The 22,343-nt window shown below is 43.2% G+C and overlaps 2 protein-coding genes across 4 annotated transcripts in view; both read right to left on the reverse strand.

Moving 5' to 3' along the window:
- Positions 1 to 3,640: 3,640 nt before the first annotated feature.
- On the reverse strand, positions 3,641 to 12,729 carry LOC130020791 (RUN and FYVE domain-containing protein 2-like). Its single transcript, XM_056111493.1, has 5 exons — positions 12,500 to 12,729; positions 10,471 to 10,535; positions 8,551 to 8,578; positions 7,384 to 7,452; positions 3,641 to 4,974 (listed from the first exon to the last, which is right to left on the reverse strand). Exons 1-5 carry the CDS (start codon positions 12,500 to 12,502, stop codon positions 4,831 to 4,833), a joined length of 309 nt encoding a protein of 102 aa, XP_055967468.1. The 5' UTR covers positions 12,503 to 12,729; the 3' UTR covers positions 3,641 to 4,830.
- A 1,239-nt stretch (positions 12,730 to 13,968) lies between these two features.
- Positions 13,969 to 22,343, reverse strand: part of LOC130020789 (protein RUFY3) — an 83,265-nt gene continuing 74,890 nt past the window's right edge. For 2 of the 3 annotated variants that reach the window (XM_056111489.1, XM_056111488.1), the window contains 4 exons: positions 20,793 to 20,876; positions 19,218 to 19,385; positions 18,021 to 18,118; positions 13,969 to 16,209 (listed from right to left, as the gene is read on the reverse strand). In XM_056111489.1, coding sequence (XP_055967464.1) covers positions 16,137 to 16,209; positions 18,021 to 18,118; positions 19,218 to 19,385; positions 20,793 to 20,876 — 423 coding nt within the window. In that variant the 3' untranslated portion in view covers positions 13,969 to 16,136. Of the gene's footprint in view, positions 16,210 to 18,016; positions 18,119 to 19,217; positions 19,386 to 20,792; positions 20,877 to 22,343 lie in introns of those variants that run through there. The other variant, XM_056111490.1, reaches the window with a different exon arrangement.

Raw genomic sequence — 22,343 nt, forward strand, 5'->3', positions numbered from 1 at the left:
CAGGTTGTGTACCATTTATTTGCTCTTGAAGTAAGTGATGACTGAATTGTGTTCTCCTACTTGGGTCCTTTATATCTTTGTAATCTCTTGTGACAAAGCTATGAAAAATGGCAGTATTGAAATATATGGGATATGTGGGTAGGTAGGTACCTTGTATCCTGCTTTGTCTGTGTAAGGGGATGGGGAATTGACTCAGACACCAAGGAGAAACTCCCATTTGCGATATCTTTTGAAATACTAAATCAAATATTGAAACTTTTTTTTTTTTGTCCATGCATGTGTGAAAGGCTTGTACCAAGAGGGAGGGACTGAGACTGAGTTCATGATGGAGCTGTAAGCTTTTCTAAAACCTCAGTACTTCCAGCATGTGGACACTTTATTTTGGTGATACTTTGTGGCAAAGACCCTGCTTAAGACCCTGCTTGTTACTTGGTTTTGTTTTATTTTGGGACCAAACCAAGCAGTGTTTAGAGCTTATTTTTGGCTCACTTGGTCATATGGGGTGCTGGGAGTTGAACCCAGGCCTGACACTTGCAGTGCCACTACCTGATGGACTATGGCTCCGGTTCCACATGATTTTGTTTCTGAGTTAAATACTGTTCAGTTCCCCCCTTGTTTTGTTGAGACTTAGTTCACAGGCAGTATAGTGAAAGTAAACAGTGGACACTGCATGGGTCAGAGAGATACTACCGAACGTACAGTGCTTGCCTTGCGTGTGGCTGAACCCAAGTTTGATCTCTGCTGTGGTTCCTCAAGCACCACCAGAAGTGAGTCCTGAACACAACCATGATTGAGTGCTGCCAGGTGTGGTCCAAACCCTCTACCTATACCGTCATCCCCAAATAAATTTGTACAGTTACAAGGACTGGAGAGAGTACAGGGGCTAGATGCTGTGCATGTGGCTGACCCTGGCTCAGTTCCCGGCACCTCAGGGTCCCTGGAACATCCCTGGGAATAACACCCAGACATTGTCATATATGACTCAAAACCCCCAAATACGTGGTATGCCATATATAGATGTGTATAGTGAAAAATTCCAGTAGAGTGAGTCAATTTTATCTCATTGATAGAAATGTCACAAGTGTGTTTCCAAATTGGGTGTAGGTTGGGAAGCCCCAAGCACTGCCAAGGTGGGCCTGGTGGTCCTCTGCAGTGACCAGAGGCACCACCGCATCCTCAGGCCTTAGCATCATCAAACTATCTACTGCAAACCATAATGCCCAAAAGGCAAGAGCGAAGAAAAGTGCCTGATATGGAGGCAGGGGAGGAAGGGGTGAGGTGGTGAGGAGGGAAATGGGACTTTGGTTGTGGGAAATGTACACTGGTGAAGGGATGGGTGTTGGAACATTATATAACTGGAGCCCAATCATGTACAACCTTGTAACTCTCACTCTGATTCAATTATATTAATCTAGAGGGGTGGGAGGGAGAGAAATCCATTGTTCTAATATAATAGGAATTCAGTTATTTCCCTGCTTTAGCAGATTTGAAAACAAATCTGAATTTTCTAGGAAGCAAAATTTTGCTTTAAACGTTTATGAATAGGTTTCTCTGTATAGGTAAGATGACTAATTTGCATTAACAGTAAGGCGCCCTGTTGCTGGGTTATGAGGTTAGTCTTTTTTTTAGGTTTTTGGGCCACACATGGCTGTGCTCAGAGTACTCCTGTCTCTATATCAGGAATTACTCCTAGCAGTGCCCAGGTGATCACATGGGATGCCAGGGATTGAACCCTGGGTCGGCCACATGCAAGGCAAACACCCTACATGCTATACTACTTCTCCAGCCCAGAAAGTTTAGGTTTGTATGATACTGCCAGTCTTCCAAAGTGGCTCTATCATTTTGCATTTCTGCTAGCAAATGAAACGAGCATCTGGTGGACGAGTAGTATTTTATTTTATTTGCAGTTCCATAGTGATAAGATAATGAGCAATAATTTTTTAAAAAATTGAATCACTGAGACCCTTACAAAGCTGTTCGTGATTGGATTTCAGTCATACAATGTTCCAGCACTCATCCCTCCACCAGTGTACATTTCCCAGCACCAGTGTCCCCAGGTTCCCTCCCATCACCCGCAACCCCCGTCCGCCAGGATTGAACCTGGGTCTCCCACATGCAAAGCATCTACACCAGACCTTGGCATCATTTCCACAGTTCACCATAGTTTTGACTTATGTTCAAATCTTTGATCCATTTTAATTTTGTCAATGTACAAGAAATATAAGGGGCCAACTCAGTCCCCCCCCCCCCTTTTTCTGGGTCTGCTATGCACAGGGGTTCCTCCTGGCTTTGCACTCAGGAATTACTCCTGGTGGTGCTTGGGGGACCATATGGGGTGCTGGGGATCGAACCCGGGTTGGCTGTGTGCAAGGCAAACACCCTCCCAGCTGGACTATTACTCAGGCATTCTTGACTTGCATTGTATCAACATATTAAAGACATTTCTCAATTCATGAACAAGAGTCTTCCTATTGCTATTTCTAATTTCTTAAAACATTTATTTAAGGGACCCTAGGGACTCAACTAAGGCCTTCGTACATGTGTACTTGTATCTAATTTTAGGAATGTTTTGTGGTTTTAACCTGGAAGTGTTTGTGCTCAGGAGCGACCTCTGGCAGTGCTTGGGGGGTGGTGTCAGGAGTTTGAATGAACTGAGCATCACACCGACATGAAGGCAAATGCCTTGCCCCTGTACTCTCTCCAGCTGGGCTCAGTTTGATAGTTAAGATGCTATTCTCACCGCTGCCAATGGAAATGGTGGAAAGCACAATTTTCGATTGAAGATACAGTTAACATTCAAGCCAGGGTATTCATGACTTCGTCCCCTTGCTTTTGTAGACAATAGCACTAACACCCACAGGTTCTGTGGTTTTAGTATTTAGTCTTTAAGTAAAGACTAAACAGGAATGAAGAGATCACGCAAAGGGCGGAAGCACATGCTTGGCATGCAGGAGACCCAGGTTTGATCCTGGGTACCACCCAGTCAGCAGAGTGCCTTTGGGAGAGACCCAGAATCACTGAGCTGAGTGAAGCTCCTGAATATGGCCCCAAACTCAAATGGAAAAAAGACACTATATAGCTTAGCTGGGATGTGGCAAGCCTCTATTTAGTGTATGATGAATTCTATGTGTGACAAGTTAGGTCCTGGGATGAATTCTGGACCCTGGGATAAATACACAAATAATAGTTAACTTATGTGCAATTCAAAATCTTAAGTGACTACATACTCATCCGAGCTTCCCCTTTTCACTTTGAAAAATTAAAAAGACTTCTAGGCATGTATTTCAGTAGTTATATAAGCTTCATGTGCTAGAGTGTCATGCATACAATGTTCCAACCACACCATCCACACAGTGTGTGTCCGTGCCCCACACCCCACGCCACTGCACCTCACTAGCTCACTTTTGTAGACCAGTTCTCGAGTTAATTCAAAACAAAACAAAACATATATGACTTTTGTTTATTTACAATAAATTCTTTACATTATAAGTAAAACAGTATTGCTATTATGAGTGGACAAAAATTATTACTAACTTTTGTTAATTTAGGCTAATTTCTTTACATTATATATAAAACCGTGTAGGTGGACAAAAGAATCACAAAGATATGGAGAGGGAAAAAAAGACAACAAACTAGAAGCTAGGATTATAATATTTTATTTTTCCCTCTCATCAAGTAACATGCCATATATCTGGAATAACATTTCTTTCCCAAGTTGTAACCCTTTCCAGGAGATGTGTATCAAATACCATAAACTGGTCTGGATGTAGCAACCTGAGAATTCTAAACCAGTTGCAGAACCACTTTTGTAGATCTTAATTAGAATCAAACAATCTAGACATATGTAACATCATCAAAATCATATGTAACCATTTCTTTGCTTGCCTTGTTGAATGTACCTCTTTTCTCCCAAAAGGCTATTTAAGAGTCTTGTACTTTTGAAGAAACGTGTCTACTGGTTTTAATTCTTGGCTCAGAATATGAGATCTCTTATACTCTAATTGTTCTCAGCTATGAACAAATTAGTTTTACTCTACATCTAACTTAACTTTGCTTCCAGTATTAAACTCTCCATCCTGACTTGGGAATGAGGGCTGGCGGTGGCTGGGAAGGGTTGAGATGTAGAAGCATTCTGAAAAGACCAGACCATCATTTTTGAAGTCATTAGTGGAGAAATCAAATATTCCTGCTTCTGATAATTAAAAACAACGTAAAGCCAAGACCCAAAAATTCTGCTCCTGAAATTATAGTGTATTACAGTAATATTTAAAGTACATTCAGAATTTATATTACTCTCTCTTTTCCCTGAGTATGCGGGGTTCACAGTTTTGTGGTGCTACTTTCAAGAGGTAGTTAGCGGGGATGCTAAGGAAATAATGTTTAGATGTAGCAGCACCTGGGAAAACATGTAACATGTGTGTCGATCTCAATGAACACATCTTCCCCGCCCTCCACACCCACGAACCCTCGAATGGAAAGATGATCCCTCTCCTCACCTGCTTGGGCCCTGTCTCCCATCACCTCTGCCCAGGATCAGCACCCCTCTTCAGGAGACTGTACAGCCGTTTCAAACACATGCAATGAAACCTTCTGAGTGGGGCTGTTCACATTTAGAAGATCTGAGAGGCTCAAAGGAGTAATTTTTATTCGTACAGTTCTTAGGGAAAATGGACAAACTTTCTATCACCCCCAACCACTGCCTTTCCGGCCCTGGACCTGGTGTGTTTAGCTCACTGCTTGTGAACCTGAGTCGGTTCTAAGGTCTGGGCTCTGGAGGATCCTGACAGCTAACCACAGGTGCACATGTGGTCCGGTTCGTGGCCTCCAGGCTTAGGCTGGGCTGGTGGAATACTGTTCCATCAGATGTTTGTGACAGGGATTACAAACTCGCTCAGGTTTGATACTCGAAGGAAGAGGCAGTTCGTTGGTGGAGCAGGCATCACAGAAGGTTCCTTTGCAGTTCTTACACACGTTCTATTAAGCAGAGAGGAATTAGGTTGGGAGGAAAGAAGGGCAAGGCATAGGATGCGTGCGATATAAAAGGCCAAATACGGTAAATGCTGAATGGTTAAGCAAGTACTGACTATTTGCTCTGTGCCAGAAATGATCTGACCAGGGAGTGTCTGCTTACTCTGTTCACTATCATGTTCAGATGGGCTGACTCTAAAATTAGTTGCAAGTACCTAACCACACCCCGGCAGGCAGTGCTCTAGCAATGAATTATGCTCCACACTCTTCTGTGACACTTGATGTCAGGAATTGGGAACCTTCTTTCAGTCAAAGCCCATTTAGGTTTTTTTTTTTTGGGGGGGGGGTGGTGTTAACTCCTGGCTCTGGACTCAGGAATTACTCCTTGCAAGTACGGGAGACCATGGGCATCAAAACCAGGTTGACCCCATGCAAGGCAAGTGCTCTATCTGCTGTACTATAGCTCCAGCCCTTCACTTGGAACGTTATGACACCATTCACTGGTCAGGCAAGATGGGGACATGGGCTTCGGACACGTGTCTGTTGTCACATCCCAGGGAGAGACCACATCATTCCACAGACCCAATAGAGTCTGCAGGTTAGAGGCCCCTCCCCTGCTCTATTTGAATGTCAGCTCCCTGCGTCCTCTTTACAGGGAAACGGTCTCCTCAGTAGCCAGAGATGGACAGCGTGTGGTCCATTTCGACAACTGTGAGGGTGAAACTGATGTCATGACAAGCTGCAGTCAACATTAAGTCTCGAGTAGGCCTCAGGTTCTGTTTCCCCAAAGCAGGACTTGCAGTTTCTGGCAAACTCCCAGTTGAGTAATTTCCAGAGATAAGGAATTGGGTCTGGCCAGTCACAAAAGGTCACTGTACCCTCCTTAGAAACTGTTACTAAATATTGTCCAATTGCTGACCACAGCTGTAACAGGGCCAATGCTAAAAATAGACAAGTATATAAACTGCTTAACTTTGAACCCTATATAAACTGCTTGTGATTTGGAGTTGGGGTCCTTGTCAAGATTCCACTATGTTGGATGAGACTTGGACCCTAGTTCATTGCTCGTCACTGTGTTGGATGAGATGGCTCGGGCTAGTAATAAAGTTTCTTTGCTTTTGCATTACCATGTATAGAACTGGGTCTCTGAGCAACTGGGGAACAACGTGATGCCCTGGGATGGCTGTTGGAGGGCCAGAGTTTTGAGGGTCCCTACAGAGAGGCTCTAAAGAAGAATTTCCCGGGGCTGGAGAGACAGCACGGCGGGTAGGGCGTTTGCCTTGCACGCGGCTGACCCGGGTCCGATTCTCAGCATCCCATATGGTTCCCTGAGCACCGCCAGGAGTAACCCCTGTGCATCGCCAAGTGTAACCCAAAAAGCAAAAAAAAAAAAAAAAAAAAAAGGAAATAAAAGAATTTCCCCCATGAAACTCTATTTTCTTCCAAACAATTCATCTTGAGGTAGGAGGAGAGGGTTTTGATTTGAGGGCCCTGAGGAGTTTTCCTCTAACAGATGTGCAGTTCCATTGCATGGTATAGAGAAGATAGAATTAGATGGGCACCCTCTGCGCTACCTGGTCCGGGAGGGCAAACTGGCACGGACCGCAGACAGAGATCACTGGGGGACAGCAGGTGACCTCTTGAGGAGAGCTCACTGCCCGCAGTTCCCACAAATAATCCAAAGTACCCGGTCCCAGACCAGTGTTGAGCAGAGAAGTATTGGGATGGACGACAGGCTGTTTCTTGGCTTTGCTACGTGGTGACATGAGTATCACACCCTTAACCTAGCAACGTCTTCAACCTCTCAGCGTCAAAGGTTCTTCAGGTATCAGGTGATGGCACAAAAGGACATATGTGTCACAAGAACAGGGACTTGGCCTGCCTGTATGTTATCACTCCTTTTTTCCCCCCCACGTGGGCCAGTGAGCACGTTCTACCCAGTAAGGCTCTGAATGAACAGCTATAAACTTACTTGCTCTGAATTTTTTGTTTTAGTGTGTGTGTGTGGTGGGAGCGTGGGGGGGACTGAAGGACACGATCTACTGTATTAACTGAAAAATGCACAATAAATGCTTGCTGCTTTGGGGACTGGGGAGGGAGCACAAGGGTTACGTAATGCCCAGCAGGTGGATGCTGGGACCTCATATGTCAACAACCCCTCAACTTGTTCCCAGTCCCTCAGAGTGGTGGAACTCAACACTGTGGACCGAGCAATGCACCTGCAGGCCCTCACTTCGTGCCACCTAGCCTTTCTCGCTGAGTATCAATCACGGAGTGTTCCCCAACCCCCCAGCCCTCCAATAAAAGAGCAAAGGATGCTGGCTCGGCTGGCTCTTCCCCTCCCACTCTGCACGAGGGCTCCAGCATGTACTGAGCATGCTCCATGGAACCCGTTTTGGTTCCCACTGCCGTTACCTGCGTTAGGTGGCCCTTGTCCTGACACAGCTGACACGTCTGTGGCTTTTCCGAGGACACCGGCTCGTCCTAAACCATACAGGAAAACTGTTAGTTCCCTGGGTCCCCCTGCCAAGAACTCACTTTCGTACTTGTCCCCCTCAAGAGAAAACAAAAGGGATTGGAGAGCACTTCCGGGGCGGGAGCGCCTGCTCTGCCATGTGCCATCCCAGCAGAGTCTGGCCAAGAGGCGCAGAGCACTGAGACGCCCTCGAGCGTGGCCAAGTGTGGCCCCCAAAATAAGCAACGCAAAGCAAAAACCAGAATATGCATCTTTCAGTTACAAAATGAGTGTCACCACACTACAGGCCTATTTGGAAACTAAAGAAATAAACAGAATCCCCTTGCCTTCATACACTCTGACAACCCTATCTCCACTCTTGGAGCTCTTTTCAGTTTTTATAGTAAAGATGACTCAAAGAGAGATCTAATTTTATTTATACACAGTAAGCTAAGGATATGAGTATCAAGTGTGTGCGTGGGGGAGTCCTACCGTGGGGCTGGGGAGATAGCCTAGTAGTTGGGGGTGCAATCCTTCTTAGTATGGGGACCCCAGTTCAAACTGTGGCACTGGCAGGTGTAGACCCAGTGAGCCCCCCAGTGTCTCCAGGTGAGGCCCTGGTGGCGCCCAGTAGCACTGAGCTATCTGGCTGGCTGGCTGAGTACTGCCATGAGCGGCCCTGGGCTGGTGGGGAAGGGGGCTCTTGAGCACGTCTTACTTTACCGGTGAGAATGGAATACAGTAGGTTTGATTTTGTGTATATGTAGATAAATAACAGCGTTAACTCAGGGTAACACTATAACTTCCTCAAGGGGAAGTCATATACTATTATATCTGCTATTTTATAAACATTTACCTACTTTTAAGTGATCAAGAAGGATTATTTTTTTCTCTAAAAGGGAACGCTAAGGGGCAGGGTATGTAAAATGAGCTCTCTTAGGGCTCACTTGAAGTGAAAGAGAGACAATTTTTAGTAAGAACTGCCTTCACTTAGCAAACTGCTCAGAGCAGTACTGTTTCCTGTGAGAACTTGAGGCAAATGCATTTGTCTAGGACATGCTTACAAAGGACCTTAAGCATTCATCTACCCGGGCAATATTAGTATCTGAGAAATGAGACACAGTTACCTGTTCATCCTCAGGGTGAGACTGCAGTCTGCAATGGAAAAAAATGAAACACTAAGAAACAGCAATTTCCATTTCTATTTTTCTAATCTCCAAGGCTCAGAGAAGTATGGCTTCTACGTTGGGACCAATATAATTTTGACTTCCAAGGAGAAGAAATGTTGGCCATTAAGTCGATTATTAGAAGCTGATGTTTAGAAGCGCAATGCTTAGCACTTACAAAGACTTCCGGTTACTCTTTTTAATGTTTTCTTTTTACTACTGCGGAAATGTTACATTTCCCAATCTGTAAAATGTCAATGGCAAATGCTCTATGTTGGAATAGCATTTTTTTGGGGGGGGACCGTACCCAGCAGTGCTCTGGGCTTACTTATGCTCTGTGCTCAGAGATCACTCCTGGATGGGCTCAAGGGACCATACTAGGTGCCAGGGATGGAACCCAGTTTGGCCACATGCAAGGCAAGTACCCTGCCCACTGAACTATTTCAGGGCCCTAACAGTATTTTTTTTTCTGATATAGAAATTTGATATAGAAATGTTATACACTAGTCCCCTCTCCCAAATAGTTTGCATTAGGTCATATGTGGGAATGCTCAGGGGGTTACCCCTGACTCTGCACTAAGAAGTCACTCCTGGATGGCTCTGGGGACCATATGGGATGCCGGGGATTGAACCTGGGTCGGCTTCATGCAAGGCAATTTCACTACCCACTGTACTATCACTCTGGCCCCCGAAATAGTCTTAAAACTTGCCCAACTTAGTGATGAAAGGGAAATTGAATGAGACTGTCACATGAGAAGCCGTTTTCGGAGGGAATATTTCTTCATGAGGCCCAACAGAGCTACCCCTTGGATTTCCCAGCTTTGTGTTAGAACCTAAATTTGAGAAAGCGAAGCCCATGCTTGGAGCTAGGGAAGATGCGTCACACCCGCAGAGTGGCTCTCAACTCTGTAGTCGAGGGACAGGGACTACCAGTGTGATCAGGTTTTCTAATCTTCCTTGGGAACACAACCCTAGGTGAGGATGTCTCAGGATTGCTGTTTTGTCCAGGACTTGGCCTGGATCCAGGTATAATGCCGTGAGGAGACAGAGAGCTTAAAACAGAGACTTCAGTAAAGGCACCGTGGGTGTGTCATGGAGCCTCTGGGAGACTTAGCTCCCTCCAACTAAATAGTAGGGATAGATGATTTTACTTGTATAAGGAGAACTAGTCCTCTGTGCTCCACCAATTTTTGTTTACACGGTCTTCTGGCGTCTGACAGTCAACTGTGTGAATATGGTTTATGACTTTTCCAGGATATAGTTGGGCCTCTTTTACTTTTTATGTAGTGGCAATATGTGATAATGTTTCTGCCTACTAAAATAATAATTACAGGTCAACTTTTGTGAAATGATCATGATCTCCTATAGCAAGAAGATCAGGTGAGTTGGGGAAAATGAATTAACATGAAATTGTATGAGATCCTTATAGACTGGATTTCATTCTTTTGTGATATCATTTCATAAAGAACAGAAGTCATGGTCATGGTCACAGTCTTCCCGTTATTCATCGATTTGCTCGAGTGGGCCCAGTAATGTCTCCATTGTGAGACTTGTTACTGTGTTTGGCATACTGAATATGAAGATTAGAAGTATGCGTTTTAATATATGTGTTGCCGAAGTGAGCACTAGAAGTATCTTTTAAGAGTCTGAGGTTAACTGGGAAGAGTCATAGGACACACTGGTTGATTACCTGTGTTTCTTCTGAGATGGACTAACAGACTTGGTTTAATATGTGTCTGTTCACTGCTATTCCACCCTTCACAAAGGAGTGACATCAAATCTGTTTCCCCATACATCACTGTCAATGTATATCAGAAGCTCTCTCATTCCCACCATCTCAAAATAACTTAATATCTTAGTTAATACTTCATTAACAAACACCTGTGGCTTTCTTCTAGAGGTTTTTTCAGTTTAACATTTTCCTCTTGAATTCTCTGCTTTCCATCCTGCCAAAAGAAAATAACCCGATTTATTATTCATCGTCTTACAACAATGATATTTCATGCATTCTTTTCTGTGTTGGTTCAGTATAAGTATAAGGCTAGCAGTTAGGTATTTTTTTTTTGTTGCTGCTGTAATTAGGAATGAACTTAATTAACTGTCAAGATGTTTCATCTCATCCTTTGCTCCAGTTTCTCTTCTCTCCCTTTTTTGGGGCTACACTCAGCAGTGCTCCAGGCTTATCCTGGCTCTGCATTCAGGGATCACTCCTGGCATCGCTCAGGGGACCATATTAGGTGTTGGGGATTGAACCTGGTTTGGCTACGTGCAATGCAAAGCACCCAGACTGCTTACTCTCTGGTCCCTTGGCTCCAGTTTCTTAAAAAACTATCCTAAAAGCATCTGCAGATGATTTTCAAAGAGGCTATTTTCTTTGATTCTTTAAGGTTCAATGAAATTTTGACTCTAACCTCCTTACTTGCAAAGTGAACTCAAGGTATCTATGACTTCGTAGCAAATCTATTCTAAAATACATTAAATAAAAGATGCATTTCCCCAGGTGAACTGTGGAAATAAGAAACCAAGTAAGGTCCTAACTGGGAGCCTGTGGCAATCTTTGGGTGCTCAGTAGTAGATGTCTTTCTGCTCAGACAGCTTCTACAGTTTATATAACTTGGGGGATTTTCTTGTTCTGAAGGATCAAGGTAAAATCCAAACTTTTCTACTCAGCTTTTTTTTTTTGCTTTTTTTGGGTCACACCTGGCAATGCACAGGGGTTACTCCTGGCTCTGCAGTCAGGAATCACTCCTGGTGGTGCTCAGGGGACCATATGGGATGCTGGGAATTGAACCCGGGTCGGTCGGGTGCAAGGCAAACGCACTACCCGCTGTGCTATCACTCCAGCCCATCTACTCAGCTTTTCTAAAGTCCAAGTATCTCTACCAGTGCTCTTGAGGCTGCACACTGCTGCCTGCCTTTAATGGTTTCTCATAAGCCTCCAAAAGTAGAATACATGTTTTGAGGTCACTCATGCAGCAAGAAAGAGAAGGGATCAAAGGAATAGCTACTGTTCTGGAAGCTCAATACGAGGCAATTCCAGATTCATGGAGAAACGTAAGTCCTTACTGGGAAACCAGGGTAAGAAAGGCCGGAAGCAAGTAGGTATCTGCAGGTCCTTTAGAGTAGATGATATGTTTCTTAAAATAATGACTGCATATTACAAAAGGAGTGCTACTTTGCACACTTTAATAATGGGTATGCAATAAATTTCCACCCCCGCCCATCCCATTTTGACTCTCAAGCAAATCAGCTGCTTTCTCTTCGAAATTTAAAATAAGAAGCTTATAAATGTCCTTTGTTATATACAATGTGTGTAGGAAGAATGTAATTTTCACCCATATTTTTCTCTGTATTCCATGCTCTTCTGATTTCATTATTTGGAGAGACTAGCTCCTATTGGCTGGATTACTGTGGGTCTCTGACCCAATTCTCCACATCACCTTCACAGGCATTGACAGAACTATTAACTCCTGATTCTAATGCCATTCCACATTACTTTCCCCTCCCCAAGCCTAAATCCCTCTTTATCTAAGAGAGTCCTGTTAAAAAAACAACTTAAGGTGGAGAGGGATCATTATAACATAGAATTAAAAATAGGAGCTTAAGACATTTATTTTTGTTAACACACAAATATAATCTTAAACTGAAAGGAGTAAGAAGGTCACTGGAAGAGAATTAAAAAAAAAAAAAGAAGAGAATGGGGTCACTGGAAATCAGGGTTATTAAAATCCCCCTTTCCAAATGAAACCAAGGTAGAGTGTCCGAAAGGCGGGCCCAGGACCCATCTCTCGCTGCCACCATTGCTCCCAAGGCCGTGCAGTGACACAGGTGTCCAAGATACACAGCTGTCTGGCACATCAAGACAGCCTCGGAAAATTCCAGAAATAAACAAGGGAATAACAAGTATTACCATTTTGGGTTCTGGCTTCTGGGAACCCTTTCCTGGGATGCTCCTGTTTTGTAACCTTCTTTCTCTTTCTTGTTTTAGTTCTAACTCAAGCTGGTTCCTGGGGTTGGTGAGAGAGAAAAGGATGAAAACTTGGATTTCTGTACTTTATTCGCTAAAGAATGCCACGCCTCCTTGAAAGTTCAGTAACTGACCTCTAATTCTGGACCAATACAAAGTTGCAGATATATATGCATATACACATACATATATACATATACACACGCATACACAATAAGGTTTTAGCTACTAAATACAAGAGACCAGTAAAACTAAATACAATCTTTATGGTTGGGGGGATGATTAAGAATGAATATTAGAATCTTAAAATTATCTGAGCATCACCACTCTGAATATCATTATTTTATATAGCTCTTCATAAAGAGCTGTGGTGAAAAAAAATTAGTAGGATCTACTATAACCTAAGATAGTTTCTGGATAAACTTTCAGCAACAAGTTGTATGAAGAACTGATGCTTCAGTATCTTTTCATGCTAATTAGCTGGCCTGTCTTTATAGGTCTATTCAGCTCAGTTATACTGTCAAGCTCCTCAACCACAAGTGTCTTTAGCCACTATGTGCTTTTCTATCCAACTACAAAGTTCCGTTTGTTTGAAGTGGCAACAGCACAGAATTCAGTCTCACTGGAGACAGAATTGCAGAGTGGATAAGGCTCAGAGGCACAGGGGGGCTTTTACATGATAGCTCGGCTACTCGGCTACTTGGCCAAACTTTGTGACTGTGGCACAATTTTTCACCTCTCTAAGCTTGAATTTCACCTGAAAGTGGGGATAATCAAATTGCTAGTCGGGCTGAAGGGAAGATGTTAGGGGAGAATGCGTGAGAGCAGCTTAGTAAAGCATCCGGCACGCGGTGGGAAGGCAGGAACCACGTCAGCATCTGCGTTAGGGCCACCGAGTCTCACGCTCTTTCCTTACTTATCCATGCGGCTGGGATGGAAGCTCTCGAATTCCAACTGTGGAGAAAGACCTCTGCCCGCCCGCCTGAGAAGCCCCCAACGGCCACCCCATCCGTCCGCTAGGGCTGCCCCTCTTCACCGCTGCCTGGTGAGCGCCTCCACTTGCAGCTGCAGACTGTTAATCTTGTCTCCAAAGTCCTGCTTGAAGAGCCGGTTGTCCAACTCTGCAGACTGGCGGCCGCGCTCGGCCTGGCGCAATCTGGATGTGGGCCACAGGAACTCGTGATAAAAAACAAAAGCCACGTGGGGGGGAAGGACCAAGCCCACAACACAAGAGCAACCCAAGGAAGAAGGCATGGAGGGAGATCAAGGAAGCAAGAAAAAACAAACAAATAAACAAACAAAACTGAATGGCACGGGGGGGGGGGGGCAGAGGGGGGGGGGGGAAAGAAGGGGGAAGTAACAAATTCTAAAGAAAAGCAAGATGAAGGTGAACCAGGCAGAGGAAAAGTTGATTTTCCTTTTTTTTTTTATTCTAGTACTACAGTTTACAGCCATTAGATGATAAACAATAAAACAACACTTTTTTTTTTTTAGAAAATCCATATCCAAAGCCAACCTCAAGTACACAGCTATTAAAGTTAAATTCACTTTTGTTTTTCTATTAAGCTTGATACCTTACACTTGTTTCACACACATACTTGGAACTTGCAAATGGGCAATTACCTTTTATCTGTGGAATTGGAATTTTTGGTTCATTCCCTACATCACAAGTTATATTAAATCATTAGACATTATACATCAATCCTTAACCTAGGCAGCAGGTCACTACATCTGGAAAAGCCTTCATCAGAGTTTGGCCATCTCTCTGTTTTGCCATTCCTATGGGGTGGTGTGTGACGAAATGAACAAACAACTCAGCACCAGGCTTGCATAAGATGTCTGACCAAAATCTCTAGAAGATTCTGATGAATGTTTTCCTCTGAATATTCTATAACTTTGTACCGATAAAAACAGAAACAAAAACCATGTTTGAAAATGTGAAACACTTGGGGCTGCATATAACAGAATTTGGAAGCATGCTACGTATAGTCCTCAAAATATTTTATTTTGGTGTCTGAGCACTCCTTTCGAACGCTCATACAAAAGGCAATTCATCACCACAAAAGGATGATGAGAAAAGACAATGAAAGACTTTGTATTTATAGGTGCAAAGTTGTCAGAACTAAAATAAGTTCAGTAAAACAGGATCTTCCATGAGATTGGTCAGATCAAAGTCAACTGTTTGACTTGACTTTGGTTGAGTGTGCAAGGACCTATTAAAGCACACATGACATCCATTTTATTCCTTTAATTTTGCCTTTTTTCCTTAAGAAGGTGATAAAGAATTTTAAGAGCTGGAAGCAAAGGGATTATCTTTGTTTCTATCTAGGCAGCTGAAATGCTGCAAATCATACCAGAATGTAAAGAACTCAAATATTTTGCCAGACTTTTTGAAAGAACGAAGGCTATGCAAAGCCTATTCCCCCAATCAAAAGTGATTAAAAAAAATCAGTGTATTTAAAGGATTATTTACCATGTAAAACTCAGAAAGGATTAGAACTGTGGTCATTTAGAAAAAGAAACCCTGCTAGTTATTGTTTGTGAATAACTATTGGGATAGCAATAATCAGACTAAATAATATTAAGAAAATAGAAGTTTATAGTGTATCTCCAAGTTTGAAACAGTTTTCTAATAATTGGATTGTTAAGTTTCCCAGAAATGTTAGCAAATCCCCATCCAAACATAAAGTGTTTCCACTCAAGGAATGAGAATTAGGAAACAGTCACTCAGACCTGTATCTTGTTTTCACCCCACAAGGAGAAAGTCGGATAGCGTTGAAAAAAAATGAGGTGTATTTCCTTTCTAGGAGAGATTATTTTGTCTCTGAGCTACCTAACAGGAAGTGACATTACAGGAAAATGGCAGAGGTAGAAGGTGACAGGGGGAGGATTTTCCCAAGCTTCCACATTATCACATTATCATAAGTTACCTAATCACTAACTTTATCTCTATGTTCTTTAAAGAAATGCAAGGGTGCCGTGGTTGTATTTTTTTCTTCAAAGTCACTAAGGCAAAAACTTGCAAGCAATCCTGGATACTGAGAAGAGATCTGTAGTAAAATACTAAGTTACTTATCCTTGGCTTGGGGGTTAAACCTATGGAACGGAAGTGAAAGGGGGTCATGACTTGGGACATATGGAGCTACTTTAACAGAGTCCAAGTCCATAAGGTAGTCACCTCTAGCTCCCTAACTGCACGAGCAGAACAGGTTTCCTCCCAGGGCATCTGGAACCTGACCTTGCAGGGACTGGGCTGTAAAGGCGGCAAGAATATGCGGTTCAATTCCCTAGGACTGTTGGATGGTACGTTCAGTGGTTTTCTCAGAAGCAATTTCTCAAAGTTTGGTTGGCATTTAATCAAGAACTTATACTAAACCTTCTAACTCTGGGGGGAAAAAACCCAAAACAACAGAACAACACAGTCTACATGTCAAACTTTTTTTTTTTTTAAAGTCCAACAAATTCAGATTTAGGTTTTGGTGGTTTAATTGAGAATCAGAGCTCAGATGTTGCTGACTTTCAAGTGTCTTCCTTCTACAATTGCAGTATCAGACTTGTGAGGTGACCAAGTCCAAAATGCTTAATGATGTTTGGGGATCAGTTTATTTGCTGCACTATTTAAGGTCTTTGCCTGTTTCACCAAATCCTTTTCACTAAATTAATAAAAATAAAATAAATAAATAAGGATGGAGTGAAAGGGGAATGAGAAAATGGATAAACAGGAAAGACAAAAATAGTAAGACAATAAGTCAGCTTAGAACGTGAAGAGATAAATCATTTTAGCTCTGTCTGCTTTAAATGTCAAGTAAAAAAACTTTATCACTTGCTAATGATTAAGTTAAAAGTACACAAGTCATGAATACTTAGTCAACAGTAATATGCCATGCTGATCAGGACCCTCCCCAGTTAAGGATCTTTTGAATAAAAGAATCATCCAGTCATTTATATATCTTCTATATATCTTCTACTCAAGGCACTGTGGAGACTTAAAGTTTAGTTAGGGCCAAAATGATTTAAGAGAGCAAGAGATTTAGCTCAAGGGAAAGGTTCTGATCACTGTATGCCCGAGATTTAAACCTGAAAGCTTTGTAACTTTTCCCACAGTGATTCAATAAATAAATATAAGAAGAAGAAGAAGAAGAAGAAAAAAGGGTTGGAGCGTGCTCTCTGGTGCCACCTGGTGCTCATCGAACATCTCAAGGGGTGACTACTGAACACTAAGTTGGGAATAACCCCTGAGAAGCACCAGGTGTGGCCTGGCCTCAAGGAACTCACTTTTTGGTGGGTCAGGGAGAGCAGGGAAACACACCTGGTGGCACTCAGGGCTTTACTCCTGACACTGTGCTCAGGGACCACTCCTGGTAGGCTCAGGGGACGGTATGGGGTGCCAGGGACCAAGCGCAGGTTGGCCGCAAGCCCAGGTTGGCCGTGTGCAAGGCGCTATGGGTACTATGGATCTGGCCCCAAGGAACTCACTTTCATGAGAAGATACAGACACACAGGATTAAAAGAGAGGAACAAAGTGTCAGATGCTCTAAGCAGAATGGACATGGACTCTGATGGAGTCCAGTAGGAGTAGGTGGTTTTCAGCTGGGAAGCAGAATCAGAGGCTTTTGAACCCGAATGTACAAAGTGTCTCTGAAGACTAGAGAGTGGGATGAGGAAGAGCGATTCTCATTTGTAGAACTATTTCCTAACAGTTCAAATAGAATGGATGGGAAAAACGAGACACATGTCCAAGCATCAGTAGTGGTTTAGTTTCACTCAAGCACACGAAGAGTGACCTGGGGAGTTAAAGGTGGAAGCGTGTGCTAGCGACATGGAATAATGCTGCCGTGGCCCACTTCTCGGGCAGCTCAGCCAGCAGGAAGAAAACGGTGCTTTCAGACAGAAACAAGGCAACAAGCATAGGAGAGGCTGTGCTCTGCTGGGCAGACTGACACGCGGGTACTGAGAGGAAGTAGCTGGTCAGTGCAGGGAAAGACTGTCTGCAGGGGAGAACCATTAAATAGAACTGAGCTATATGGGAGGATGCTGGGAGGACTATATGGGAGGAGCTATATGGGAGGACTCTGGATGCTCTAATGCTACACAGGAGGTTAGAGAGAAAAGGGGGCCGGGGGAGCAGAGAGAAGAGGCAGTTTGGGGCCTCACTACTCCCAGCACCGAAGTACTCAAAGACTTCAAAGCTTAAAAGCACTTTCCTCCTTGTAAGCCTTCTTCTTCTAAAACATGGCAGGGGAATGGAGTTAAGCGAGAATGATGTTCAAATAGCCCAGAAGATTTGGCGTGTCTGAAAATTACTTTCAGTGAAAAGTTAGGAAATGCAGAATGTACTGGGCTTTCTTTCTCCCAGCATCCTAGATGTTAGGAATTCTGTCTGCTTGTTTGCCGCAGGCATTGCCCACTCTTTCCACCTCGGGACTGAAGCCCAACGTGCTTTGCTAGGGGATCGGCCCTTTACCTTTGCTCGAGCTGTTTAATGGTAGCCGCCATCTGATTAGTCTTCTCTTCCAAGCGACTGTTTAGTTCACTTTTCTGTTTCACTCCTAAGTCTGAACTCTGTCAGGAAAAAGAATTATGAGTCATGTATACATAAGGTAAAAAATCTGAACTAAGTCAAGCATGCCTTTTGAACCTAAGAGAAACAGAAATGCTCATATATTGGTCTATTAGTTAATTCCTAAGTGGAAAACGGACAAAAGACAATGCTTTTAATTAATGTGGATTTTGGGGGGATGGTGGGATTATTTTTGGTTTGGGGGGCCATACCCAGAGGTAATCGGGGGTAACTTCTGATTCTATGCTCAGAGATCACTCCTGGTGGTGCTTGGGGGACCATGAGTGGTGCTGGGAGTAGAACACTGGTCGCCAGTGCCTTACCTGCAGACCCCCGTGATTCATGTTTCTCTTTGATACTTTACCACAAAAATTAACAATCAGAAGTATCATCAAATTGTCCCCAAAGCCAACAAGGGGCTGGCCAAAGTGCTCATAAGGCTGGAGCACATGCTTAGTTAGCCTTCTGGAGCTGGGGCTTCAGCCTTCAGGACTACATGGTCTCAGGATCTATCTCTACTGCAACTCCCCCAAGCCCTAGCCCCCCAAGTGCCCCCACACAATGCTGTCAGTAGCTTCTGAGCACCGCTGGGTACGGCTCAAGTGAAAAACCAAAACGAAGCAGTTAATGGGATATAGTACTTTGTTGGTGTTTAAGGCTGGAGAACAGAATTATATCAGAGCATATGAAAGAATGCTTTCCTTCCTATTTGGACAATGGCGACGACTGTCCAGAACAGATCACATGAATGTTCTGGCTCCCAAAGTGGTTGCCCAGCTATTAGCCTCAAAATGAGACAAGGTGAGACAAGGTGCTTCACTCTTTTTTTTTCTCTTTGGGTCACACCCGGCAATGCACTGGGGGTTACTCCTGGCTATGCGCTCAGGAATTACCCCTGGCGGTGCTCAGGGGACCATATGGGATGCTGGGAATTGAACCCGGGTCGGCCTCATGCAAGGCAAACACCCTACCCGCTGTGCTATTGCTCCAGCCCCAAGATGCTTCACTTTTGTATTGAGTCACAGCGTGACTCAGAGAAGGGCTCGGAGACACTTGGGGGCTGCCGCGAGCCAGCAAGCCTGTTCTTTCCGCATCTCCTACCTGCAGCTTAAAGGCAAGTTCATGCTTGAGCGCCCTGAGATCGTCCAGCTGCTGCCGCAGAGACACCAGGGCATCCTGCTTCTCACAGACATCTTTCTCCAGCATCTTCATGGCCAGCTCCATCTCCTGCCTCATGCTGATCTGTATCTCCAGTTCCTTTTCAACATCCTGCTCCCGAGGGTAAGAACATCCGTTATGGTCTCTTCCTGACCCAAGTACCAACGACTAAATTCCACAGGAAAAGGCAGACCAAAACTCTCGACCTGGACACCTCCGCAGTAGCTATCACTCACTATATACATTAATAACAAGAGTAACTGAGCTTCCAAGCACTGCTGACTGTCCCCAGGGCCCTTGCCAAGCACTGCAGCCCCAGGCCCTAGCGTGGAACAGTCCACAGTGAGCCAAGTCTTGGGAGAGAGGCCCCTAGAGCAGGCTGGGGAGATCCTTGCCCCTCCACAAAAAGAATAATATTTGGGATAATACAGTAACATTTATTCAAAAATGTACAAGCCGAGAATCATACTCCTAGACCTGTAGACCAAACCTGACTGCAAACCATAGTGCCCAAAAGGAAAGAGAGAGAGACAGCAATAGAGGGAGAAGAAAAGTGCCTGCCACAGAGACAGAACTGGGGGTGGGGGATGGGGGATAGGGGGAAGGAAGGAAAATGGGGACACTGGTGGTGGGAAATGTACACTGCTGAAGGGAAGGGTGTCGCAACACTGCATGACAGAAACCCACTCATGAACACCTTTTGAACCGTGTATCTCACGGTGATTAAAAAAAAAACATACAAATTTGGTAGACTCATGCCATCTGAAATACACAAACGCCTGATACTGTGTCTATTACAGAAACATACAGTGTTCAGAAATAAGCACTTCAAATCTCTTCACTATGGATTCTGCTGACATATTCCAGGGCCCAAGGAATCCAAAACATACTCTGGTAATATGGTAATATTATCATGGTAACATGGTAATGACCAGGAATGGGGAACCTGGCTAATAAAATGTTTATATTCTCTTATATTGAGCTTTTCATTTTAACGTTTGTTGCTACAACATTATTTAGATGATCAAAGACACAAAGACTTGAGGTTCTTTATTACCCAAGCTGCACTTAGGACACCCCTAAGAACCACTGTTTATTTGCTTGGATTTTTTTCCTTTATAAAAATATTTATCTCTTTATGGTACAAGAATGTAGAAAATTCTATGTAGGATTTTTATTATGCTTACAATGCTTAACTGAGATATTCTCTTCACAATAAGCTGATATTAACATATTTCTAGGAACTTCCTTATTTGTGGAAACCATCCTAAATTTAATTCATAGAAGGAAAAAGGTAATTTCTTCATACTGGCAAAATCCTACTGGCTGTTGATAACAGGCAGAAAATGTACTGAGAAAACATTATAGTGAATATGAGTTAAGAAGAGAGTAAAAGTTTCAGGCTCATAAAATTTTATTAGGTACTCTTATTGTGTCTTACTCAATAGGATAAAAGCTTTAAGTAGTGAGTTAGCTTTTAATGTCTCTTAAAACTACTAGAATTGAAGTGAAGTTTACCAGTCGTAGTTGTGTCTCTTCCTTTAAATGCTTTCTGGCTTCACTTAGAGCTTGCCCTTCTGAAGTTCTGTCTTGTTTGGGACCCTTAAAAAGATAGATAAAATAGTGCATATTTAAGGGTTTTCAAGAATCTATTCAGCTATATAATATTACTACTTAATGAGAAAAAGTAATCATATGTAAACAGGTATATAAGTAAATGAACAAGAAAACGATATTTAGTAAGTGGGAATAAACAACTTCTTAAGCTGAATTGGGGATTTCTTGCCATTTTGTTTAAAGTTCTAACGTAAGTTACTACACCAAAAGTAAAATCTTAAAAATCCATCTATAAAAAAAAAATTGCACCCACATATTTGGATTCCTGCGCCACAGTATGTTGGAAACAAAGTTCAAAGAGAGTATGGAAACCTTTCTACAGATGATACTAATAGCAGGAGGAAGATGCCATCAAATCAGAAACGGAAGAAAATTGTGAAAAATCGCGCACAGCTGGAAATATTCAAACATAGGTGCTAGAAGTTTCTCAATTTCTACAGTCCCTAAAATACTTAAGTACAACTATAATCTAGTAGAGTATTGCCAATATTTTCAGTTATGACCTCCAGTCATCATAAAGAGCTGTGTCAAATTATGTTCACTGCTTAAGATTTGGAATTGTGGCCCGGAGCTTTAGTACAGTGGGTTGGGCACTCGCTCTGCATGTGGCTAGCATCTTACAAGGTTCCTGAGCCCTGCCAGGAGTAATTCCTGAATGCAGAGCCAGGAGTAATCTCTGAACATTGACAAGTGTCCCCAAAACAAACAAACCAAAAAAAACCAAAAAAAAAAAACCACACTTGGAACTGTGCAGTACATGAAATGTTTGCAAAAATTTGGACTAGATGCATGTATGAAAATCTTGGTACTTTAGGGGATTAAGTTATTCAGAAAATTAAAGAAAATAATTAATTAGTAAGTCCTAGCATTATCCAATGAAATGTCACATCTTTATAAAAATCAAAAAAATAGATAGTAGGTTGCTTCTCCTGTGTTCTCTCCTGAACACCTATCTCTCTCTCCCCCTCCTGAAATTTCTTTCAATAAGAACATTGGAGGCAGGAGGGATAGTCTAATGGGTAAAGTGCTTGCTTTGCATGCTGCTGACCGGGGTTCGATCCCAGCTTCCCATATGGTCCCCTGAGCACTGCCAGGAGTGATTCCTGAATGCTGAGCCAGGAGTAATCTCTGAGCATCGCTGAGTGTGACCCAAAATACAACAAATAAAACCAAAAAAAGTCAATGATTTTCCTTTACTAAAAACAAACAGAAAAAAAGTAAGGTGGTCTAAATACAACAATATACACAGCTATAAAATTCGTACAAATCAGAAGTAAGAGCCAGGAACTGAATTAGATCAGGGAGGAGCCAAGGAGCCTCCGTAGGACTCTCACCCTCCCAGACCTCCATCATTTACTCAGTTCGGCACTGGCTGGGGCTGCGCAGTGGCCCGCAGCTTCCAAGCCCGTTTCCGCCCCGGTTGCCCCTAGGCTCAAATCCCGACATGCTCTC

This window comes from Sorex fumeus, unplaced genomic scaffold (assembly GCF_029834395.1).
Source record: "Sorex fumeus unplaced genomic scaffold, SorFum_2.1 ptg000013l, whole genome shotgun sequence".
In the NCBI taxonomy this organism is placed as follows: domain Eukaryota; kingdom Metazoa; phylum Chordata; class Mammalia; order Eulipotyphla; family Soricidae; genus Sorex; species Sorex fumeus.

Coding starts and splice junctions, on each gene's coding strand:
- LOC130020791 (XM_056111493.1), bottom strand. Junction 7,453..8,550: donor CTCACCCTGAGGATGAACAG/GTAACTGTGTCT, acceptor TGTATGGTTTAG/GACGAGCCGGTGTCCTCGGA. Junction 4,975..7,383: donor ACAAGGGCCACCTAACGCAG/GTAACGGCAGTG, acceptor TCTGCTTAATAG/AACGTGTGTAAGAACTGCAA.